We start from the raw sequence: 21777 nt of genomic DNA on the forward strand, positions 1-21777 counted from the left end.
GAAATAAACCGTCACACAATATCGACCATATTTAAACACTTACGTTTTATAATGGTTTGTGAAGGTTACAAAATATCATAAAAATAAATGTCTAAATATGGTCAATAGTGTAGAGCGGTCTATTTTTTTTTACATATTATTCAACCATTACCATGTACTGTTATTTGTACCACATATATATATATATATATATATATATATATATATCAACAATAATAATCAGATGTATTACCTTTAAATTTCTCTCATTTTATCTATTTATTAGGGAATATATAATCAGTTGCATTGCACAGTATTCCAAAAGACATTCAAAATATATTACTCATTATTAGTACTTAAAACATTATGATTACTTTTTTTTCTTCTTGTTACCTGTTATTTAATAACGAAATTTTTTTTTGAATAATGTGAAAAAAAAATTATTTATCAAAAAAGGGTGAAAAAAAACGTATTTACCAAACTGGAGTGTTTAGGAGAAAAGGCCACACGCGCTGTGCTACACTCAGTAAACCGTGGCCTTAAGAAGGTAAAGGCGACGGTTCTGGAAATGCGGCCTGAACCCCGGTTTCTAAATAGTAAATATCTTATGCCTTCTTTACATTCACACTTTCTCTAAAAAATTCATATAAATAATTTTCACTTACGAAAAATAAATTTTTATATGTTTGTATAATTTCATAATAAATAAAAAATAAATATGAAATTTTTATTTATTTAAGTAAATAAGAAACCAATATTTACTTTTGTTCTTCTAAATAAATAACTATAAAGAACACAAATAAATATAGTAATCTCATATGAAATTATACAAACATATAAATATTCATTTTAAATAACAAAAATAAATATGATATTTTTTCTTTATTTAAATATTGAAATAAATAAATAAGCTCATATTTACTTTTGTTCTTTAAAATAAATATCTATAACAAGTACAAATAAATAATATATATATAAAATTATACAAACATATAAAAATTTATTTTTCATGAGTGAAAATTATTTATATGAATTTTTTAGAGGAAGTGTGAATGTAAAGAAGGTGTAAGGTATTTAGAAACCGGGGTTTAGGCCACACTCTCAGAACTGTTGCGTTTTCCGGTTAAGGCCACGGTTTACTGTGCGTGGCACTTAACGCGTGGCCTTTTCTCCAAAACACACCAGTTTGGTAAGTACGTTTTTTTTCACCCTTTTTGGTAAATAATTTTTTTTTCACATTATTCAATTTTTTTTTTCTTATTTATTGTCCTTACTCCTTATAATACATATTTCTTGATGCTAATAAAGTAATCTGATTTTATTACTCTCTCTTCTGAAGAGAAGGAAACATAGGTTAAAGAGTATGTTCTGTTGTGCAGCCTAAACAGTCTGTTTCCATTTACTCTGAATAATCTTTTGCCTAGCAGAAATGAAAGAGGGAAGAGTGGTCCACAATCATACATGGTCCTGTTTTTATTGTTCTTTTTTTAGACTTTACAGCTGGAAGCAAGAAAAGACCAGAGGAAGATTACATTGAGGGATTTTGGTCTAAATTTGTATTCATGTGAATTTTATTAATTGATGAGACTAGGTCAAAAAGAAGTTTAAAATCATCAAGTTAAGCCCCAAGACATCATACATATTATTATGCTACAATAATTGGTGTGGGGGCATAAATTACTGATCTCATAAGCTAAGCTGTTTCCTTTGGGAAAAACATTTTCTCCCCTCTTGAGTTTTTCTATTTCTGACTCATGAAGTCATGATCCCTTGCATCCGGGTCTCTGACCCTCCAAATTATAAAATATATATATATATATATATATATATCCCTTGCATCCACATGATACTAGAGATACATTAAGGTGGAGAAAAATATTAATAGACAATCTTCCTACAAAATCAGATTTTTGTCCCCCATGATAAAATCCCCTGCCTTTATGCATTTTATCATAATTTATGATTAGATGGGAGTTTTGTCAAAGCCACCACAAAACCAAAATCATTTGTATTCTACTTACTTCTTTGTAGTTTTCTTCATTTCTTGTTTACTGCCTGCACTCCACTTAATGGAAACAAACAAATATGGCATCATTATGCTTTTAATCTCCTCCAAGAAAAACCGCTCTAAAACACCAAATCATGTTACATCATTCTTAGAGGGTGTTTGGTTTCATATTTAGAAACTTCAAAATCAATTTTGGAACATGTTTGAAACTCATTTTTGAAGAATTCATATTCAAATTTAATTATGGTAGAAGATTAATTAAGCAAGTAGTTTAAATGTTGAACGCAATCAATTATAAGATTTTACAACATTATCTAACAAAAAATTATGTTTTCACAAATGTGTCAAAACACTTATAAATCATTTGACTTTCAAAATCAAAACCATGGTGAGAAATGCTTATTCAAATACGGACTTAGTGAGTGTTTCAATTTTTCTTAAATTTAACATGAATCTACGTTAAACTTGATATAATAAAATTGTGCTTCTCCTATTCACGTGAAATTCAACGTGACAAATTATATATTCTTGATCGATATCTTAAAATTCGTGAAATGTCAAAAGAACTAATGTGATACACTTGACCCATTTTGCTCACACAATACGTTTTAGAAACATTATCTTCATAGAAATTATTTGTTTGATACACGTGAAAAAAGCAGAATGAACTTTAATTTTATTTTCACACGAGAACAAAGATAAAAATTAAAAAAAAAAGTAAAGAAAACAACCAAAAGGTGAAGCATGCACTATAGTGTATCCACTAGAATGATCATCATGAATCTTTGCATTCATAAAAGTAAAAGGGGGTTGGAAGAAGAAGAAAAGTAAAAAAAATCTCAACGCAATTTAGTGAAAGGGGAAGGTCTACGTATAATGGCACCTTTCTTGTTTCTTTAAAAAGAATGTGCAATACTTAATCATAGTTAGTCTAATCCAACTAACGACTACAAAACAAAGATTGCAGAAGCATTGGAAAGTGAATGCTGCTATGTATCCCACTCCACTCCTTTGAAATATAGTTGTCAAAGTGTTTCCCCATGTTCTTCGGTACGTTCTCTGCTTGTCATTAGTGTAATTAATATGATTAATCAATTGTTTCTTGCTCTTGACCGCAAGTGCATAAGTTGTTGTGCAATTAGACCTTGATAATTTAACACCTAATGTATGACAACTAATAAAAGAATTACCAAGAAGGAGTATGAGCACAGGCATCTAGTCGAGAGTTCGATTAAATTGACTAATAGTATTATCTTAAAAAATAAGTACTATGAAATTTGGTGTAATTTGTAATCCACTTGTCTTAAACACTATTGATTCACCAAGAATACTATTTTGCTTTAATAATTGTGTTGTTAGAGATTTAATCTCGTTTGTTTTCTGTGGGAAACATCTCTAATGTACATTGGCACACATTCTGAAACATAAAAGGCAATGGATCTAAAGATTGAATTGGATTAAATTGGGCAAACACTTATTTACATTCAACAGCATTTATACAAAAAACAAACACTTAAGGAGTTAAGGGTTTATAGGACCTCACAAGGAAGCTAGTACATTGGTCCCTGCATACCTCGCTCAACAAGAATTTCTAACATTATGCGGAAGGAAGAGTATGCAATTAATATTGCACAACAAAAACTCTCTCGAAGTTTCCAACTACAAGGTTCCAATGAACCATCCTATCCTATATTTTTAATCAATGCAATCTTTACTCTAATCTTCTGAATAATGACAGGCAACGGCAAGCATGTGCTACAAAATAGTATAAGTACAATAAACTAGGAAGAGGAACATAACAGAGACTTGCAAATCATGCTATTGTTCAATGTTCACGCCTTCTCAAAGTACTACTAATAGGACTAATGAATGAGGTGCAGTAATAGAGGCAAAGCCTACAATTTGATTAGGGCAATAGCTTGTGCTGTCAGTGTAGCTGAAGGGTTAGGTTATAGAGAGAATTAGGGTCAGTTCAACATTATAATAGTAATATTGTGTTGTGTTGCTTTGTATTGGCCCTTGTTACGAGGTCAAAAGACTCTATCCCCCAATCAAGAAAAGAAACCCCTCTATGACCAAAACCCATCATCACAATCCCCACTGGCCGACAAACTTCTTCTCCCTTCACATGCAAACAAAATAACCCTCTCCAAAACACCATTCTTTATTTCTTCTGTCTCACTAGCTTTCTTTTTCCCTAATAAAACTATGATAGAAAAAATATATATATGTAGAAATATCCAACAAAACAATTAGAATGTAAAAGAAAGGAAGACAAAGAAAAAATAATAATGAATGAATGAGATATATCAAAGAAAAGAAAAATTTCAGGTCTCTCAGCTGGATGTCATACTAATAAAATTATGTTTAGATATAAATTGGCGCTAGTGCTAACAGACATTACCACTCTTATGACCGCTTATAAAAAAAACCACTCTTAAGACCAAAACTTTTCTTTATGAAGTAATTGTGCTTTCACAATAATTCAATTCATATGCAAATAGACATTAACTTATAGCCCCCACATTCAATGATTCATGCAAACAAGGAAGTAAATAAAAGCATATAACATATGAACAAAATTGTTCCCAATTTATTATAGAAACATGATATAAATATGTCCAAATTTGGTATGGTCTAGAAGAGATCCATTGAATAAAATTAAATAAAAAGTGCCTTAAACATCTTATAGAGTGCTTGCTGATAGTCTTCACTTCATTGCCAACTTTGTCCTCCTCCTCTTCTTCCCTCAGAAACCATTCCTTCATTACCTCTTCAAGAATGCTGGACATTGTTGGAAATGAAGAGATAGAAAGGAAGGCAATACTAGCTCAGCAACATGAAGGGAAAGACTAATGATAATAACCATAGTAAATAAACATTAGATCTTTTTTGGGGTAATTTTTATGGTTCTTTCTCATGAGAAGGAAATAGAAAGGGAATGCAGAGAGTTTCAGATCAAGGTGAAGTGCTAACAATTCCAACAATGACCCTGTTAAGTGGTGACAATTTCATTTGGGTTCTGCTTTTCTTGAACAGAGGAGACTCTGGGCCTGAGGATGAAAACAATGATGACCCCACTGTCCACGAATCGTTGGAACCATCAGAGTTAAATGCAGCATCAATGACGCCACTTGGGCTACCAGGGATTATTTCCTCATACTTGCGCTTATTAAGCTTCTTGTTATCATCATAATCATTGGCATTTGTAAGCTCAAGCATGGCATCATAGCATTCATCTACTTTCCCCTGTCAAAATGCAGAGGACTAACTAATTAAGATAAACTCATGTGCTAATCATCTGCATTTAATTTGTTTAATCTAAGATGCTTAACTAAGATCAAATAATGTGCTAATCATGTGCATATAATCTATGCTTACCTAAATCAAATGATGTGCTACTCATGTACACACTTAATTTAAGATGCTTAACTAAATCAAATGATATTTACTCATGTGCATTTAATCTAAGATGCTTAACTAAATCAAATGATGTGCTACTCATGTGCATTAAATAAACAAATATTCCTTAAACAAACACATGAGCATCCAAGCATTACTACTAACCTTGTTAATTTTGAGAACACCCAGAAGCTGCTTTTTGTATTCCACCCCATCACTCTTCTCAATCTGGTCTATAACATGCAGCATTGTTGCAGTGGCCAACACAGAAGGAAGAACACCAACAAATCTTGAATCTAGGCTCAACAAAAACACACATAGCAAAATGGTAACAAAATCAAGACCTTGTCTTTGTTGATTCTTTGAACAGATCGAAAAAGTTAATAATGCTAAATCTCAAAAAGTAAAGTTTTTACCTAAAAGCACAGACAAAAGAAGATGCTCACAGCGCCTGAGAAACTCCCAATGAAGGTGTGTTTTCAATCCAAGCCTTCTGATAATGTGATCCAGAAATGAAAGTGGAGTCACAGGATGCATCTTCCATTTGAGTGTGGACAGAACCAGAAGCTCCATTTTCAGAATGGTCTTTGCCTCAAACACAAACTTAGCATCTTGCACCTGAAAAAAGAACATTTATACAACCAGGTTCATGAGATGAGAAAAAGCTCGGAGAAGAAAACAGAGTGAACAGAGCTTTGTGTTTGACTTACTTGAAGGTCTAAGAGAAGTGGCACTTGGGTTTCTTCAACTTTAGCTGCCAAAGAGATGCAAGTAACAGCAGCAAGCTGGATCATCCATGGCTTCTCACTTTGAAAATGGAAGCTCAAAAGGAAGTTATCAAAGTAGGTAACAGCAAGTGTTGCAGTGAGAGCAGAGAATCCATAATGAGCATTGACTTTAAGCATCCATTTCACTGCCTCATGACGAGGCTGAGAGAGAAAAGGGTCCGAGTTCACATCATTATAATAGTTTTGGTGTTGGATCTTCTCTTTGGAGAAGAGAGAGTTGAGTTCTTCATCTTCCCAGAACAAGTCTTGCTCCAACAAAAGCAGGGGAAACAGAGAACAAGTGTTGTTAGGGTCATTGTTTGTTGTCACATCACTTGTTTCTTCTTCAGATAACTCTCCAACCACTTGTTCTACTTCCTCTTCCTCCCATTTTTCTTCATCACAGTAAAGAGCATCCAAGACAGAAGAAACATTTTCATTTTGTTCTAGCTGGTCAATGACATTGTTGTGATGATGTTGATGGATTGCCATCTTCTTCAGTGAAGAAGAGGGTCACTGGTCTTTTGCTCATTTTAGGAAGAAAACACTCAGATTCATCACACTCACACCCATCTCTCTCTGTCTTTCTTTCTTTCTTGCACTCTGAATCTGAAGGAGTGAAGAAGAGAGAGTAGGAGTAAGAAGAAGAAAAGGAAAGCAGAGAAAGAAAAGTAGGGAGAAGTGGAAGAAGAAGAAGGGTTGAATTTTGAGCTGAGTGGGTAGTGTAGTGTTGTGTTGTGTTGTGTTGGGTTGGGTTTCACTCTTGTCTTTTATATATTTATATGAATGAATATGAATATGAAGAAAATTGGATGAATTATAATTTAGTATATAATAAATAAATAGTGTCTTTTATTATTTATGTTGGTTTTGCTTTTCTTTGCTTATTTGGAATTCTTTGTGCTTTCGGTGTTTTTGTGTAGTTGGCGGGCAGAATCGCAGAAATCAAACGGCACGCACATCAAGATGGGCCCATCACATGAAAACAACCTCTTCTAACCTATTACTAATTTCAATTGAAAAAAAAAAACTTGTTTTAAGTAGTTTAGAACTTCTTTTTCTTTAGGGCACCACCGAAACCCGGTTAAATATGAGTTGAGTTAGGACTTTCAATCTAATTAGGTAAAATAGGTCAGCTCGTCGCCCATTGTTTGATGAGTCAATGGCAAGTTAGCTCTGTCAATCTACTCTTTTCAAATTCTTTATTGAATGAACCATTATGCATCATTTTAAAACTAGTTCAATTTTGGACCACTTATTTTAATTGTTACGGGTTGAACTCGACTATTACCCCCCTCCATTTCTCCTTCTCATTCACCTTCTTCATTATTTTTCTCAAACACCCATCGTAACACGACTTTCATTGTCGCATCCATAGCGACCATAACCAACCTTCTACCCAACGAAACCTCTCCTTACTTCCACTTCTCTTCTTCTTTCCATGACATTAATCAAGCCTTCATATTTGCAACCCTAAAAGCTCCATAACGTTGCAATCACCCATTCCAACGCCAACCAATTGTCGCAACAACTTGCAAGTGCAAACTATTCTGCAAAGCAACCATCTCATAACCTCAACCGACCATTCCATAACTCACTTCCCACCATACAAGGCTTTGATTGACACATTAAGTCAACCACAAACTTCCATTATCCACCTTTTTTCCACCGCACCACACCCCCGTCAAACCCTAATCAGAGAAGGTGATAAACGTAGAGCACGACACTAACGAAGAGAGTATCAGCTATGCGGGGCATGATAGCTACAAAGAGCTCAACGGCCTTTGTAGAGGGGACGGTGCCGCCGGAAACATTATAGCCTGGTATTTATTACAATAATATTGCAACCTGTTATAGCTTGTGACATTCATGGTAGCAAAGTTGCATCAAGAAAAACAAGTGCATATTGGATAAACCCCTCTTTTTTCAAGTGAAATCTTCACATTGATTTTATTACATCATTTGATTCCATTTTCACTCGACCACAATTATTTACGTTATTTTTTTACTCATCCGCAAATCTATCACAAACTCCAAAATTTTTAATAGAAGAAAAAATTAAAAAACTTTAGAAAATTAACAGAAAAAAACATATATGGTCCAATTTAAAAATTGGAGCAACATAATTAACTAAAAATGAATAAAGATCACACATTATCAAAACTAGAGACCAAAATTACTATTAAGCATTTACTCCATAAATTTTGGATGAAAACTCCCACTTTGATAATACAGGGAGTGCTTACGTAATAACTTTGGAGCAACATTCTCATGACCATATTTTTGGCCCACGTCTTGAGTCTGCCCTAAACATCAAATGTCACAATGAAGACTGCCAATGGGAAATAGGCATGTAACATCCTTATTGACCATTTTGCTTTCCTTTAAAAAGTTCAAAAATATACCAAAAAAAAACTTAGCAACCACACAATTGAACAGGGGCATAGTGGACAATTTAAAATTGGTCATACGAGTGGATCAAGTTAAAAATGTACTAGTTCCGATGGAGCAAGAGTTTAAAGGGATAATATGTACATGTTTGATCGCCGATTTGGCTCCTCACTCACTTTAAAGAGTAAAGTAAGTCGTCATACTATTAATAGTGATTACCTATTTTGAAAAGTCAATAAAAACAACTTATTCAATGTTGTGATGATCATGTACTTACATTACCAGTTTACCACATCAAGTGAGTGCGCTACTATATAGTTTCCTGCTTGATTATTTTTAAGACAGTTTGTTGCTAAGTTAATACCGTGGAACATGGCCAACCAATACTGATTGATAACACAACAAATTCTTATTATCAACTAGCGCATTGCCAGTGACAGTAGCCAGATTTATCATTACAACAAACAAATGGATGAACATGATATTGTTGAGAAAGTTGCAAAGCAATATTTATGTACAGATATTGAAGTATAAAGATAACAGAGTAAACATGTGGTGCCTCAGTCACTTTCGTAGTCTTCATCATCTCCGAATGTAAAGACAGAAGCATCTGCAGCCATGGCCTTAAACTCACTTTCCGAGCTGGGCGTCGGGAGACTGGGCACTGTTCTTCCATCATCACTTTTTGGCTCACCAGCACTGTGAATTGGCGTAGAGATCTTATTTCCCAAAGAAACTTGTTCTGTTGCACGCGTTAAATTTGAGACTTGGTCTGAATTTTTGTTTGACTCAGACTCTCTGGGCGCATTCGTAACTGTTTCAACTGCTTCAGATGCTTTTGTTTGCTTACTTCTTGAAGAAGCAGGATGCTCAGCCTCACCATCTGAAAACACATCATCTTTCTCAGCACCCTCTGACTCTTTGCTCGCATTTGGTGCAGCAGGGCTCACTTCAACTGGGGCAGGACTGTTACTTGGACTCTCATCGGATTTCTTTGTAACAGTTTCAGGTCTGGAAGTTACAACATTACCATTATAATCAACAAGCACTACTTCTACCATGAATCCTGGAGAAGGCAATTTTCTCTGCCAAAAGACCATTCCAGTAAGAAAACAGTCAATGACAAAGACCACATTGTGGACGAGACACGCATGGAAACACCAAACTAAACAGAAGCCAGACTATTCTCTGAATTTCTTAGATAATGCTAAAAGAAAAGTGTTGCAACAAACAAATGAATCGCTAGATATTAGAGGGAATATCATCAAAGAACCACAACAGCTTACCTTATCGAAGCCATCCAGATCACTGGTGTTCAAAATTTTCCTATTTTCTGTCATAGTTGTGTTCAACCAACTGAGAGAAAAAAGAAAGATATTAAAGTTTAACATGAGACAGCAAGCAGAGACAATTAATCATTGATGAAGAAAACTAATACCAGTAAAAATCTCCTTGGCGATCGTGAAAATGGATTTTGAAGTCACCAGCCAACTCTGTAAGACCAGGCTCTCCAGGCAAAGCAAAGACCATCACTCCCTTCTTTGGTGCACTAAACCAAAAATCTTCTGCCTGCAAATGATGAGATCATATCAAAGAGAAGTTCCCCATACTTAAAAAAAAAGGAACAAAAGAAATAACTCCACACAACAATTTAATCAATATTTAATACAGTAACAGGATCCATGTTAAGTTCATCAATGTTTAAATAACCGACACCAAATTATTAATGAGAAACACCAAGCCCTCAAAAAAGAAAAATTGTGACGCACCAAAAGATCCTTGGTCCTTGGATGCTTTTTGGTTGAGAACAAAACACCTACACATTACAAAATGAAGAGAGTCAACACCAAATTGAGCAGTCTTGTAACTTACAAGGACTAAGATCCCAAACTCCACCCTTTCAAAAGGTCAGCTGTCAGTCAATTCTTGACACAAACATAGCAGATCATATAGAAAACATATATCCCGTTAGTATCACTACTATTAACTACTAAAATATATAAGTTCCTTTCTATTGTTGTATGAAAGAACATGTGCAAAAGAGCAGCACAAATGATAGAGATTCTCCCTGCTTTTCTATCACTTAGGAGTCACCCCTAGAAACAACTTCGTTAACACATGGTTAGTGGGTTCGGAAGAAGTTCTAAAGATGCCTTCATCATTCACACTAAAAGATCGGAGCACATACCATATGGCTAAGCAAAATACAAAACAGACTGATAGAAATAAGGACTAATGAATTGTCTGGTAGAGAGAAAACATTTGAAAAGTAGAATAAATAAATACTAGCAGACTAGTTAATAAAAGAAATAAAACTCGTCGGCACTAGAACTTGAAATAACTTTAACATGAAATTACAAATCTACTAACAGACTAATCATGGACTAAAAACATAAGGGGGAAATTTAGTACAAGAATATAAGCGTACCGCTATGATCCGAGACAGTTATCGAAGGCCTGATCCAGTATGGACATCTGTGAAGCCGGAACCCCCTAAGCATGCACCTGTAATGAATGTGATGTCAGCATATGAAGATAAGTATGTATTAAAATTGCATCTTGGCCAGTATATACCTGCGGGGAGGTGGGTTCTCTCCATTAAAGTACGTCATGACCCGTTCAAAATATTTGACATACCTCTATAGAAAACAGAAATTAAGTGCAAGTATTAACTCCTGAATATCCAATTTCGCACATAATTAACACATAACAAAACTGAACTTACAATCTGACTAGGCAGAACAAGTCCTTTTCCATCAACACATCTTTTCTGATTATAGTAATCCATTGACTCCTCAGCCGTTGGAAAGAACTGCAATGCACTATTTAAGTCAGAACATCTAAAGCAATAGAACAATGTAACAAAACAGATAGTGAAAATATAAAGCACACTCATCATATGTTCAAGAAAATGTTAAGAAATTATTCACCTTTAAGAATAATAGAAGACTAGAAATCATCAATCCTGTCCTTGCCATTCCAGCCTTACAATGGACAACTACGACGTTCTCAATGTCTTCTTTCAACCATGAGTAAGCACTTTGACAAAAAGATATAATGAGTTGAATTGGTGGGCAATTATGGTCATCAAATGGGAAGCTAGCCACCTGAAGAAAGAACTTCATACTTAGATGCAAGAAGGTGCTCAAACAAATTCCATAGAAATATAATGAGGCATGAAAACATAAAAATCAAGTAAACCAAACATGAAAATGAAGGCTAAAATGAAAGTTATACATCAGAATTAATCTAAAGAGAGTGTTTAAGAAATTCATTAATGAAACTTAAAGTTCATGGTGTATAACTGAAAATTGCAGCCCTTAAATGGTTCAACCACATTAGCCCCCTCTAAGACTTAAATGAAAATATAGAAATCACCTTCCCCTCAAACAATGATGCATCATACAGCCGCTCAGAACAAAGATTGTAAACTTTGTATTTACCCTGCATATTAAAAAACATGTCAAATGCCAAGCTACACAAAGAAAATGATAAGTAATCATAAAGATAAGAAAAGAAACAGCATACAAGTCACTTAAGATGTCTCCCATACCCATACAGTCAAAATTTGTTATCAAACTACAAAACATGCTAGCATTGTGGCAGGATAACAGAATAGATGAAGCATATTCTCATAGTACAGGAAATATTTTCTGATTAACAAAGTAAACAAATGACACTAGTCTGAGGTAACTTAAGAAGAAAGGGAGAGGGGGGGGGGGGCGGGGGGACAAAGGCTATAAAATATCAAACAGGTTAGCTGTACATATGTGAAGCAGACTAACAAAAAAAGACATAAGCATAAGACCTCCATGTGTCAGCTTATGAGTTACTACCTTGTGCTGGGTCTCAAAAAACTTAATCACTTCTTCCATGTGATTTCTGTAAAACCCCTGCATTGTATATACAGATAGTCAAAATACTAGTGTTTAAGATGCAAACAAATACCAAGACAAAGTGCATCCAAAATTCACCAACTCACTTCAAAATAACCAAAAAAACCAGAGCTCATGTCGCCAGCAGGGAACCCCATTGCAATTATGTTTTCTGTGATGTATGTCATATCTAAATCAAAACCTCCTTCCTGAAGCAAAAGTTATAGAGGTGGACAATAACAGTACATATTAGCCAAAAGGTTCTTAGAAAAGAGAACATACAATTTAATATGAAACAAAGGAAAAAGAAAATCAAACACATTTTACTCACAAATCACCACTTCTAACAGATTTTCTCAACTAAAATGGATACAATATTCATCATACAGAACACTAAATTACATGACAAGTTAATAACAGTTAAAGGAGGTAAGCAAATGTCAACAAACTTCAGGGTTTTATAAGTTCAATAACAGCTATGAGATCTGATGTAGAGAACCAGATAAAAATGATACAAACAAAAGAGATCTATGAATAGACTCTGAAGTTAATCTTTACACTGTAGTAAAGGAAAGGGAAGGCAACAAAGAACCAGGTTAGGTATTAAAGAAGTCTTCAGAACAGAAAAAAGAATAAATTGTTCAAATGAGTTCACTATCAGCTCTACAAGAATACAACAACAGCAAAAGCCTTATCCCACTAAGTGAGGCACTCTACGACAATAAACACAGTAAATTTTTTCGGACAAGAAAAAAACCTGGTATCTGCGTTTATTCTGAGAAACAACATGCCGTGCTTTAACCTGCACTGCTTTCACTGCATTCTTCGAAGAGTCAACCAAGCCTTTTGTAATATTTCCCAACAAATTAGACTGCGATGTTGTTTCATTGGTTCTGTCATCTGTTGCAGGAGATTTTGGAGACAACCGCAATCCCAAATTACTAGTGAAGCGTGCGAAAGATGATTTCCCAGCATTTGCACTTGATGAGTCATCTTGGGAGCCGGAAAATGATGGAGAAATTTTCAAGTTTTTGGCCCAAGATGATATGCCAGTGGGAGATAGCCTAGATGGTGCCTCGCCGGCAGAATTATCTTCTCCAGAGGCTACAGAAGCAGAAGCTTCTCCACCGGTCTCTTTGGCAGGAGGCGAAGTAGATGGAACTTTCGCAGGAGATGAATTAGACACATCAGCAGGTACCGAATCCATTTGCTTAAAAAGGTCTCAAAGACAACCTACGCAGAAGTCGGTAATCCTATCATTAAGTGGCCCTGGCCCTACAGTATCTTTCCGGTCGACGCTGCAAATGCCGACATAATGTTAATAGAATACAAGACAACAAAAATGCAAATAATTTTTCCTTTTTTAACATTTCACCCTAAGTCACTCTATATACTCAACTACAAAATAAGTCATAACAATATCCTGAGCGGAAGAAAGTAAATATGTTTCCATAAATCTGTGATTGCGAAAGAAGTAATTGTCTCTATATATGAATCGGCTATAGACTCAATAGTTTCCTTTACTATATTTACAGAATCGTGCATTACAATAGATGTCACATCTTCAGCTTTTATAATGGTTCAGAAATGATTTGAACATAAAATTAACTGCAATATCATATATCATTCCTTAACACAAGCTTAATCGACGTCTCCCCCGGATGCAGAAATTTCGAAAGTCAAACCCATACAGATGTGTCCAAATAGTTTTCTGGCGAAAATCACATAGAAACATTGCCAACGATTCGAAAATTAGCAGTTTTCATTAATCTTGAGCAACTAAGCTAAAACATTTCAGCAAAATTATGAACACGGTGAATCTCATCTTGCAACTAAATTAAACCATGAAATTAACAAAGGGAAAAGCACAGAAAACTGAACTATGAATCACAAATTCGTATAGATTGAGATTCGGAAAGTGAAATTCCAATCAAGAAGAAGGGAAGTGATTTCGGATCTCAAGAGGAGGAGGAGGTGATCTTACCGAGAGTGGAGTGGAATGAGAAGATGGCGTGAAGGAAGAGCTGGTTAGGGTTTCGATGACGAGATCGTTGAAATTTTGGAATGGAGATCCTGATCTTGTGTTGTGAGTGATGATTGACATGCAAGAAGGAGTTTCATTCCATGTCATAGATTCAAGATCCAACGGTTGAAACGAGCCTAAGGGTTATCCTGTGTTGCGTAGTGCACCCTGTTCTTTGTGGACTTTATTTTTCTCACATTTTTTTTCCATTTAGAAAATGGATAATGATCGAGAAACACGGGACCTAGCTTGGCGCGACGTTAGCTCGTACCTCCTCCGAATTCATTGAAGAGCAAAGAGTTAGCGACTTCGAGGGGAGGAATTATGGAGATGGACTCTGAGACGTTTCTTTGTCGTCATGAGTTACGCGACAATAGTTCAGCATATACATAGACTTCTTGCAAGCAAATATCAAATGGTGGAGAGAAATGGAAATGCATGTCCTGACCATTTAATATTTCAACAACAACCTCACAAGAGAGAACAACTCGTCTCAATCCGCCATGAATAGTTGTCTCAAACCCATGAAATTCAATCCAAAACTTAGCATAAATAATCTTACCCTTATCAACATTGACGGAAAATCCAAAGAGTCATTTTGCAATGTGGTCCCTAGCCACACCACCTATTCAAGGGATCTTATACCTAATGTAAATTTAGTGAAATCAAATTATGTCATATTAACAATATAATTATGATGGCAAAAAATTAGCTAATACTTAAATTTTTATTTTCCATCAAATTAGACATTTTCTCATCAAATATTCATTATTTCTAAAATTTTGTAAAATTCTACATAGATGATACCTATTAAAATGAGTTGTTGGTAAAAAGTGAAAAGCAAAATAATTTTCGTTTGTAACTAAAAAAAAACCATGTTTTTGGACAATTAAAAAAAACCTTTAGTTTGGGTGTCTCCGTCAAAACAAAAACTATAGTTTGGGTGGTCAGTGTAATACACTGATACTTAAGATTTTCATTATAACTACGGCCCATACGTTTTTTTAGTGTAACTACGGCCCATACTAGACATGCTAACACTTTCACAAAAATATTAAACTTGCTTTTGACCAATTTTCCGGAAGCGAAAAATTGTGTACTTTCAATCCCGAATGATAGCTCAAGTCGTAAGAGCGGATGACATATGGGATGAGAGGGAATGTCCAGGGTTCAATCCCTGGCAGGTGCAATTTAAATTTCGATGTACAACAAAAAAAGAAAATTACAAGAAATATATTGACCAACAAAAATCACAAGAAATATTGTCTTTGTTGGAATGATTCTTGAGCAGTGTGAAATGTGAAAAATTTATTGAGAAAACTTACTTAACATGATGTTAAAAGTAGGTTTTGAGATAATTAATCTCATGACTGACGATTTTAGATACTTAGGTGAAAAAAATATTTTCGGTATTGTCAGAAAAAAATGCGTGCGTCGAGAAATATACGTCGAGAAATATACATAGTAGTAGTTTTTTAGTACATCGGAAAAATTTCATACCATTTGAGTTATTCATATGTAGTAGTTAAAATCCATAACAAAGGTTGAATATTGTAAATTTTTTATCATTAACTGAATAGTGTCGATTTTATATATAATCAATATCTGATATTATTTCCAACCCAAATATATGATAGTATTAAGTTTAATTACTATGCACCATGTGATAATGGTTCCATCAATTTGTTAAACTAGATTCAATCAGTTTATAATATCATGATAAAATTTCAGATTTCAAATGGAAAAAATATTTTTGATTGAATAGATATATAAAACTCTTTATTTCCTTTTGCATATAAGTTTTTTTTTTTTTTTGCATATAAGTTAAATCCATTGGTAATATATTTCAAATCTCTATAAACTTGATCAGATTTTATCAGATTGCGTGAGACTGAATAAAAATAAAATCGGACATTTAGCTGCGTTTTAGTTGTAAAACAGATAATACAACTGTATATATAATATAAATTTAAAACACCGATAAACTTGATAACTTAGATATATTAGGTAATTATATATTAAGGGCAACAATCTTTTTTGACAGCAAGGGCAACAATCACGGACAAAAATATATTGTGAACAATTTTAAATTATTTGTTATTCAGGCATCTTTCAAAAAAAAATTTCATTAAAATACAAACAACATTTATTGATACTTTAAAGGGAGAGATGATGGTTTCCATAAATAAATAAATAAACAATAAATTTGAAAATATTTGGTGTGATGGTCGCTCACTTTGTATAACCATGAGATTGATGGTTCAATAATGTTCCCGACTAACCGTTTCATCTTTAGTATTAGTATCGGCAGCGAAAAGATTACCACGGTTGTCAATTGCGACTACCCTAATCTAAAAAAAAGAGAAATTTTGTGATAGATTATTTAGATATGGTTAAATATTATTTAATAAATAAATAATACAGTGTGGATTTATGATCTACCAATAATTCAAATTTAAAATTGAAGATATATAAGTTTGGACGCTGCGTGAAGAAGAGTCTAGAGAGAATATAATTTTATTTTTGTGATTGTATCAAATAACAACCCCAAACTGTTATCAATCATCATAATCAAAATTTAATTTTCTTATCTAAAATTACCTGTTTTATAATATATAAATACCTTATTCAACATCACAATTCACAGTCACTTTCTTCTGCTTCTTTTCTCCCCTTTTTTTCATTCACCCTTCTCTGTTTCACAATGGGAGACAGAGACTCCATTCCTTCTCCCTTCGACGACATTCACCCTTTCCCCTTCATGCAAGATCCTCCTCCTTCCCCCCATCATCATCAACACTTCAACAACTTTCCTGAAAATTCCAGTCCAAATCCTTATTACCATCAAAACCCATGTCTCCGTTCTTCAAGAAATCCAATAACTCCTTATCAGAATTCTTGCTCTGCCTCTGCCTCATGCTATGGCTCTGGTTCTGGTTTTGCAGGGAACGCAGGAATTCAAGAAGTTGAGTCCTTAATGGGAGGACTTCGCTTATCTGAAAATCCTTACAGAGTAAACGCACCTGATGTGAGAGTATATTCTGGTCTCTATGATCAGAATCATTACCTTCGTGAGATGAGGATCAGAGATGCTGTTCTTGCCACAATGGGGGCAACACAGGGTTTCAATTTCAACAACAATAATTATAGTCTTTCTTCTAGGAATTATGGACTTGGCTATGGCGGCAGGGTCATGAACAATGTTCAACCATATTTTTCTTGGAGGTTGTACTTGGTTGCACTGGCGAAAACCAAGGATGGATGCCGCACTCTCCAGGAGAAGATCAAGGAGGGTGAGCCAGAAGAAATTGAGGCCATCCTCTCTGGTCTGCAGTACCACTTGCACGAGCTAATCACACACCGTAATGGCAACTACGTCATAGAAAAGATCTTTCAATCAACAAGTCTCACCTTGGAGCAGATGAACATTGCTCTTACCTTGCTTCTTCGGGATGTGCGCAAGCTACAGTCTGTGTGCATGGATGTTATTGGGTATGTCATGTTTCTTCATCTCTTCAAATTTACATGCTAAACTTTTTCATGGTGTCATGGTTGATCAAGATTCATATCTTCTTTCCATGTTTGTTATCTTATTTCAAAAAGTTATGAATATCACCATATAAACCTTATGTGTGATTTTTAAATTACATCACACAATTTTATTGGTAAGACAATGAATGGGGCAAGAATTCTGATCTAATTGATCAATAGGTGGTTGTTTAGCATGATTGATATCAATGAGTTTTGAAATTAGTATTTTAGCAACCATCTAAATGTGTGTGAATCGAGTTGTTATAATTGATTTTCCTAAAATTGAATAGGGTTAAATATGTTTTCTATCCTTAAAAATTGACCTTATTTTCTTTTTTTTTATATATGTCCCTAATTTTTGAAAATACATGAGTTAGACCAAATCCCAATACCTAAGGAAGAAGTAATTTGGAAGAACATTCTTTTAGAAATATTAGTCCTCAAAATTGTATTTGTGGTCCTTGAAATTTGGTTTTAGTTTCTTTCATGAACTCAAACATATGTGTTTCTTGAAAATAAAATTGTACCCACCAAAAACATATTTAACTCAATTGATTATGATGAAAGTGTATTAGAGTAAATTTTTTTTTACATCAGAAAGATAAATTACACATGTCAGGACCTTCCCCTACCCAACTCATATGTCCACCAACTCCTACCACTTAAGCTATCATAGGGGACAAGTGAGTTGAAAGTCAAGTGATTTATGTTGAATACATTAATGAATTTTTTTTTTGTAGATTTTGGGACTAAAGTCCATTCTCTTGCATGACACACAAACATCTATGTAGACATAAAAAGTGATTTTACATAATTGATTCTGAGATTCCCTATGGGAGAACCAAACACATATTAAATTGTTAAATTTTATGTAATGTGTTTTCTGTTGCCTTTATTGCTTTCTGTTTTTCCTGATGCAGAACACGAGTTATTCAAAAAATCATGGAGAAACTCAATACCCACTCACAGCAATATCTAGTTACACTTGTTATGAGGCTTGTGACCAAAACATTGATGAAGAATGCCAATGGCAGCTATGTCATTCAGCAATGCGTGAAGCTCTTCCCACCTGAATATAAAAAAGTAATTCAGTACCCCTTTATCTCACTCCATTTTTATTAGCTCACAAGTTCAGTTTTTATTCATCAATTGATTGAAAACTTGATTTCAGGTCATTTTGGAAGAAATAGCTCACAATTGTGTTGACATTGCAATGGATAGATGTGGAAGTTCTGCTATTCAAAAATGTTTAGGCCATGCTGAGGGTCAAGCCATATTTTCCCTGGTTCGTGAAATCATTCTCAATGCTTCAGTCCTATCACAAGATCCATATGGGTAATTCATCATTTGAAATTTAACATATTTCTTTGATTTTAACTAAATTGTTCTTCATTACAAAACTAATAATTTCTCTTTTTATGTCCAAAGAAACTATCTGGTGCAGTATTTAATTCAAATGGAGTTGAATGAACCTCCAGCAAATAAACTGATGATCCAACACCTTAGCGGTGGGTTCGTTGGACTTTCTATGGACAAGCATGCTAGCAATGTGATGGAAGCTCTTCTGCAATTTTCTGAACCAAATGATGTAGCTGTTATGGTTGAGGAAATAATGAATAGTCCTGAGTTTTGTAATGTTCTGAGGGATCCTTATGGAAACTTTGTCATTCAGACAGCAATGGAATGCACCCAGGTTTGACACACTAGTGTATTTCAAATTATTCATATTTGCCACTTTAAAACAAATATTTTTTTTCTTTTGGACATTTCAATTATATATGTTGTGCAATATTAATTTCATGGCACTATACTTAGTCTTTTTCTGTTTATTGCAGGGCAATTTGCGCAAATCACTTTGCTATTTCATCAGTAACAATTGTGGATTTCTGCATAGCCATCTTTATGGGAAAAATGTGCTTGCATTTGCTAAAAGATGCAGGATCGATGATTAAGGGATCACTTTTGTTCATGTAATTTGATGTGTTTCTAGTTCGTGGAGTGTGGTAAAGCGTGACTGTTCAAGTGTTCAATAGCTTTGTTTGTTGATGTTGTAGTTAATTATTGTTAAATGACATTGTATGGATCTTATTGGTTTTTAATTTGGTGTCACGAAATGGTGGACCAAATTAAGATTTGTTTATTAGGAAACTTGTCTAGTTAGTATGTGTTTTGTTATTCCCTGGGTCATAAATACTCTCCTTTTGTGCCTATATGTGAAATGCATTTTTTTTCTCTATCTGTTCTCCATAACTTAGTGTTCATTGTTATTTATAGTATGTTAATCATATAAATCCATACCATTTGAGTGATGGCTTGATTAACATGGAGGTTTCATCATCAAATTAATCATTAACATTTTCTTGTGTACTTTTACTCTTTTCTATTTATATTTTTTCTCAATATTGTTCGTTATTCTAGTAAGTATCATGAATTCATGATGAGTTATAAGTTATCAAGTTACATGAAATTGCACATTATTTAGTTACGGCTGAGCTTGAAATTAGTAAAACAGCAAATTAAATTGGTATTTTGATATGAGCCAGAAGAACTCATTGGGATTTACATTTCTCTTCTGTTTGCAGCTTGATAAATATGTATGGGTACTACTTATTTTGCTATAGAAAAAACTATTATTCACGGATCAACTTATTCTCAATTTGGGGATGGTAATAATACTTATAGTAGCCTGTCCTTATTTAAGTTTATATTGGAATTAATTTTGATGAGAGTGATTATGAGGATAACATATAAGTTATTAAAAAAATGTGACATCTTTTTATGAAATCATGACATTGATTTTGCTCTGTTCAATGCCTCCTATGTAGCAAGACATCCTTTTCATCACCCAAAAGATCACATCAGAATACGGCATTATTTTAGCAGGTTAATCCAAGCAATTTAGTTGTTGGCACAAGTCAAGTGTGCAACTTATCTTTGACTCTAATTTGGCTAGTTTAGATAAGGGAATAATTCATATATTTCATTTATAGTTGTGCTTTTATGTGATTTTGGTATATATATTAAATTAAAATACCTGTGTACATTGACTAATTTAACCTTGTACTTCATAAAAAAAATTGTAGATATAAAAAGTATTTAAATTTATTTCGGGCCTCCAAGTTTTTTTTTAAGTTCCACCACTAATTCAAAGCATTGATGATAAAAGTAATGTCTTGGTGGTAATATTCTTTGTCTTTGACAAGTTATCCTTATTTTGAGAAATCTCTTCATCGTGGTTCCTCATAACTTTTCTCTAGCACTCAAACCCGAACAAGCACCCAAACCCGAACAAGTATCATTTTTTACCGTTTTCTAACTTAACAATTTGTGTCGTCTCAAGCACCCAAACCCGACAATTCAAGTCCACAAAGCTAGCTTATCGAAAAAGAAAAGAAAGTCCACAATGCTAAACAATTAGGAAAGTTCTCAAGCACCCAATCCTGACAATAGGTATCTTGAAGGTCGACATATAAGAGTAAAGGCTAGAAGCTTAAGAGCTAAACCCGAGTCATAACATACACTTAAATGCCATTAACATATGATTCTTTTCGTAATGTCTCACTAAAAACCCATAGGCTATGTTTGGATTGATGGTACATAATGGAATATAATGAAACGGAATGGAAAGGGATGGAGCGGAATGAAATTCACTTTCCAGTGTTTGGATATTTTATAACGGAATGGAATAAACTTACCAGTAATTTGTTTGGATAATGGGCGGAATGGAATGAGTTTTAATTTTTTTTATTCCTATATTGCTCTTATGATTAAAAACCTTCTGGTGCAATTGGGTAACCATTC

General features: G+C 34.1%; 3 protein-coding genes across 4 annotated transcripts; 1 reads left to right on the plus strand and 2 right to left on the minus strand.

The window, feature by feature from the left end:
• Positions 1–4539: 4539 nt before the first annotated feature.
• Positions 4540–6918, minus strand: LOC130720305 (cyclin-D3-1-like). The gene is made up of 4 exons (XM_057570936.1): positions 6100–6918; positions 5806–6007; positions 5555–5685; positions 4540–5236 (listed from the first exon to the last, which is right to left on the minus strand). The coding sequence occupies exons 1-4, from the start codon at positions 6646–6648 to the stop codon at positions 4946–4948; spliced, it is 1173 nt and encodes a 390-aa protein (XP_057426919.1). The 5' UTR covers positions 6649–6918; the 3' UTR covers positions 4540–4945.
• Positions 6919–8934: 2016 nt separating this feature from the next.
• Positions 8935–14566, minus strand: LOC130717448 (phosphatidylinositol 3,4,5-trisphosphate 3-phosphatase and protein-tyrosine-phosphatase PTEN2A). Of its 2 annotated transcripts, none has more exons than XM_057567671.1 (13): positions 14407–14566; positions 13180–13720; positions 12530–12631; positions 12384–12440; positions 11926–11991; positions 11478–11654; positions 11273–11359; positions 11122–11186; positions 10976–11052; positions 10317–10363; positions 9986–10116; positions 9834–9903; positions 8935–9632 (listed from the first exon to the last, which is right to left on the minus strand). In XM_057567671.1, exons 2-13 carry the CDS (start codon positions 13627–13629, stop codon positions 9108–9110), a joined length of 1854 nt encoding a protein of 617 aa, XP_057423654.1. In that variant the 5' UTR covers positions 13630–13720; positions 14407–14566; the 3' UTR covers positions 8935–9107. The 2 variants fall into 2 exon arrangements, with proteins under 2 accessions (XP_057423654.1, XP_057423655.1); XM_057567672.1 differs by lacking the exon at positions 14407–14566 and adding an exon at positions 14304–14322.
• A 2583-nt stretch (positions 14567–17149) lies between these two features.
• LOC130719993 (pumilio homolog 12-like) lies at positions 17150–19928 on the plus strand. The gene is made up of 5 exons (XM_057570579.1): positions 17150–17937; positions 18897–19059; positions 19148–19311; positions 19405–19669; positions 19812–19928. Exons 1-5 carry the CDS (start codon positions 17150–17152, stop codon positions 19926–19928), a joined length of 1497 nt encoding a protein of 498 aa, XP_057426562.1.
• Positions 19929–21777: the final 1849 nt, after the last annotated feature.

The sequence above is a fragment of the Lotus japonicus genome, chromosome 5 (genome assembly GCF_012489685.1).
Source record: "Lotus japonicus ecotype B-129 chromosome 5, LjGifu_v1.2".
NCBI classification, from domain to species: domain Eukaryota; kingdom Viridiplantae; phylum Streptophyta; class Magnoliopsida; order Fabales; family Fabaceae; genus Lotus; species Lotus japonicus.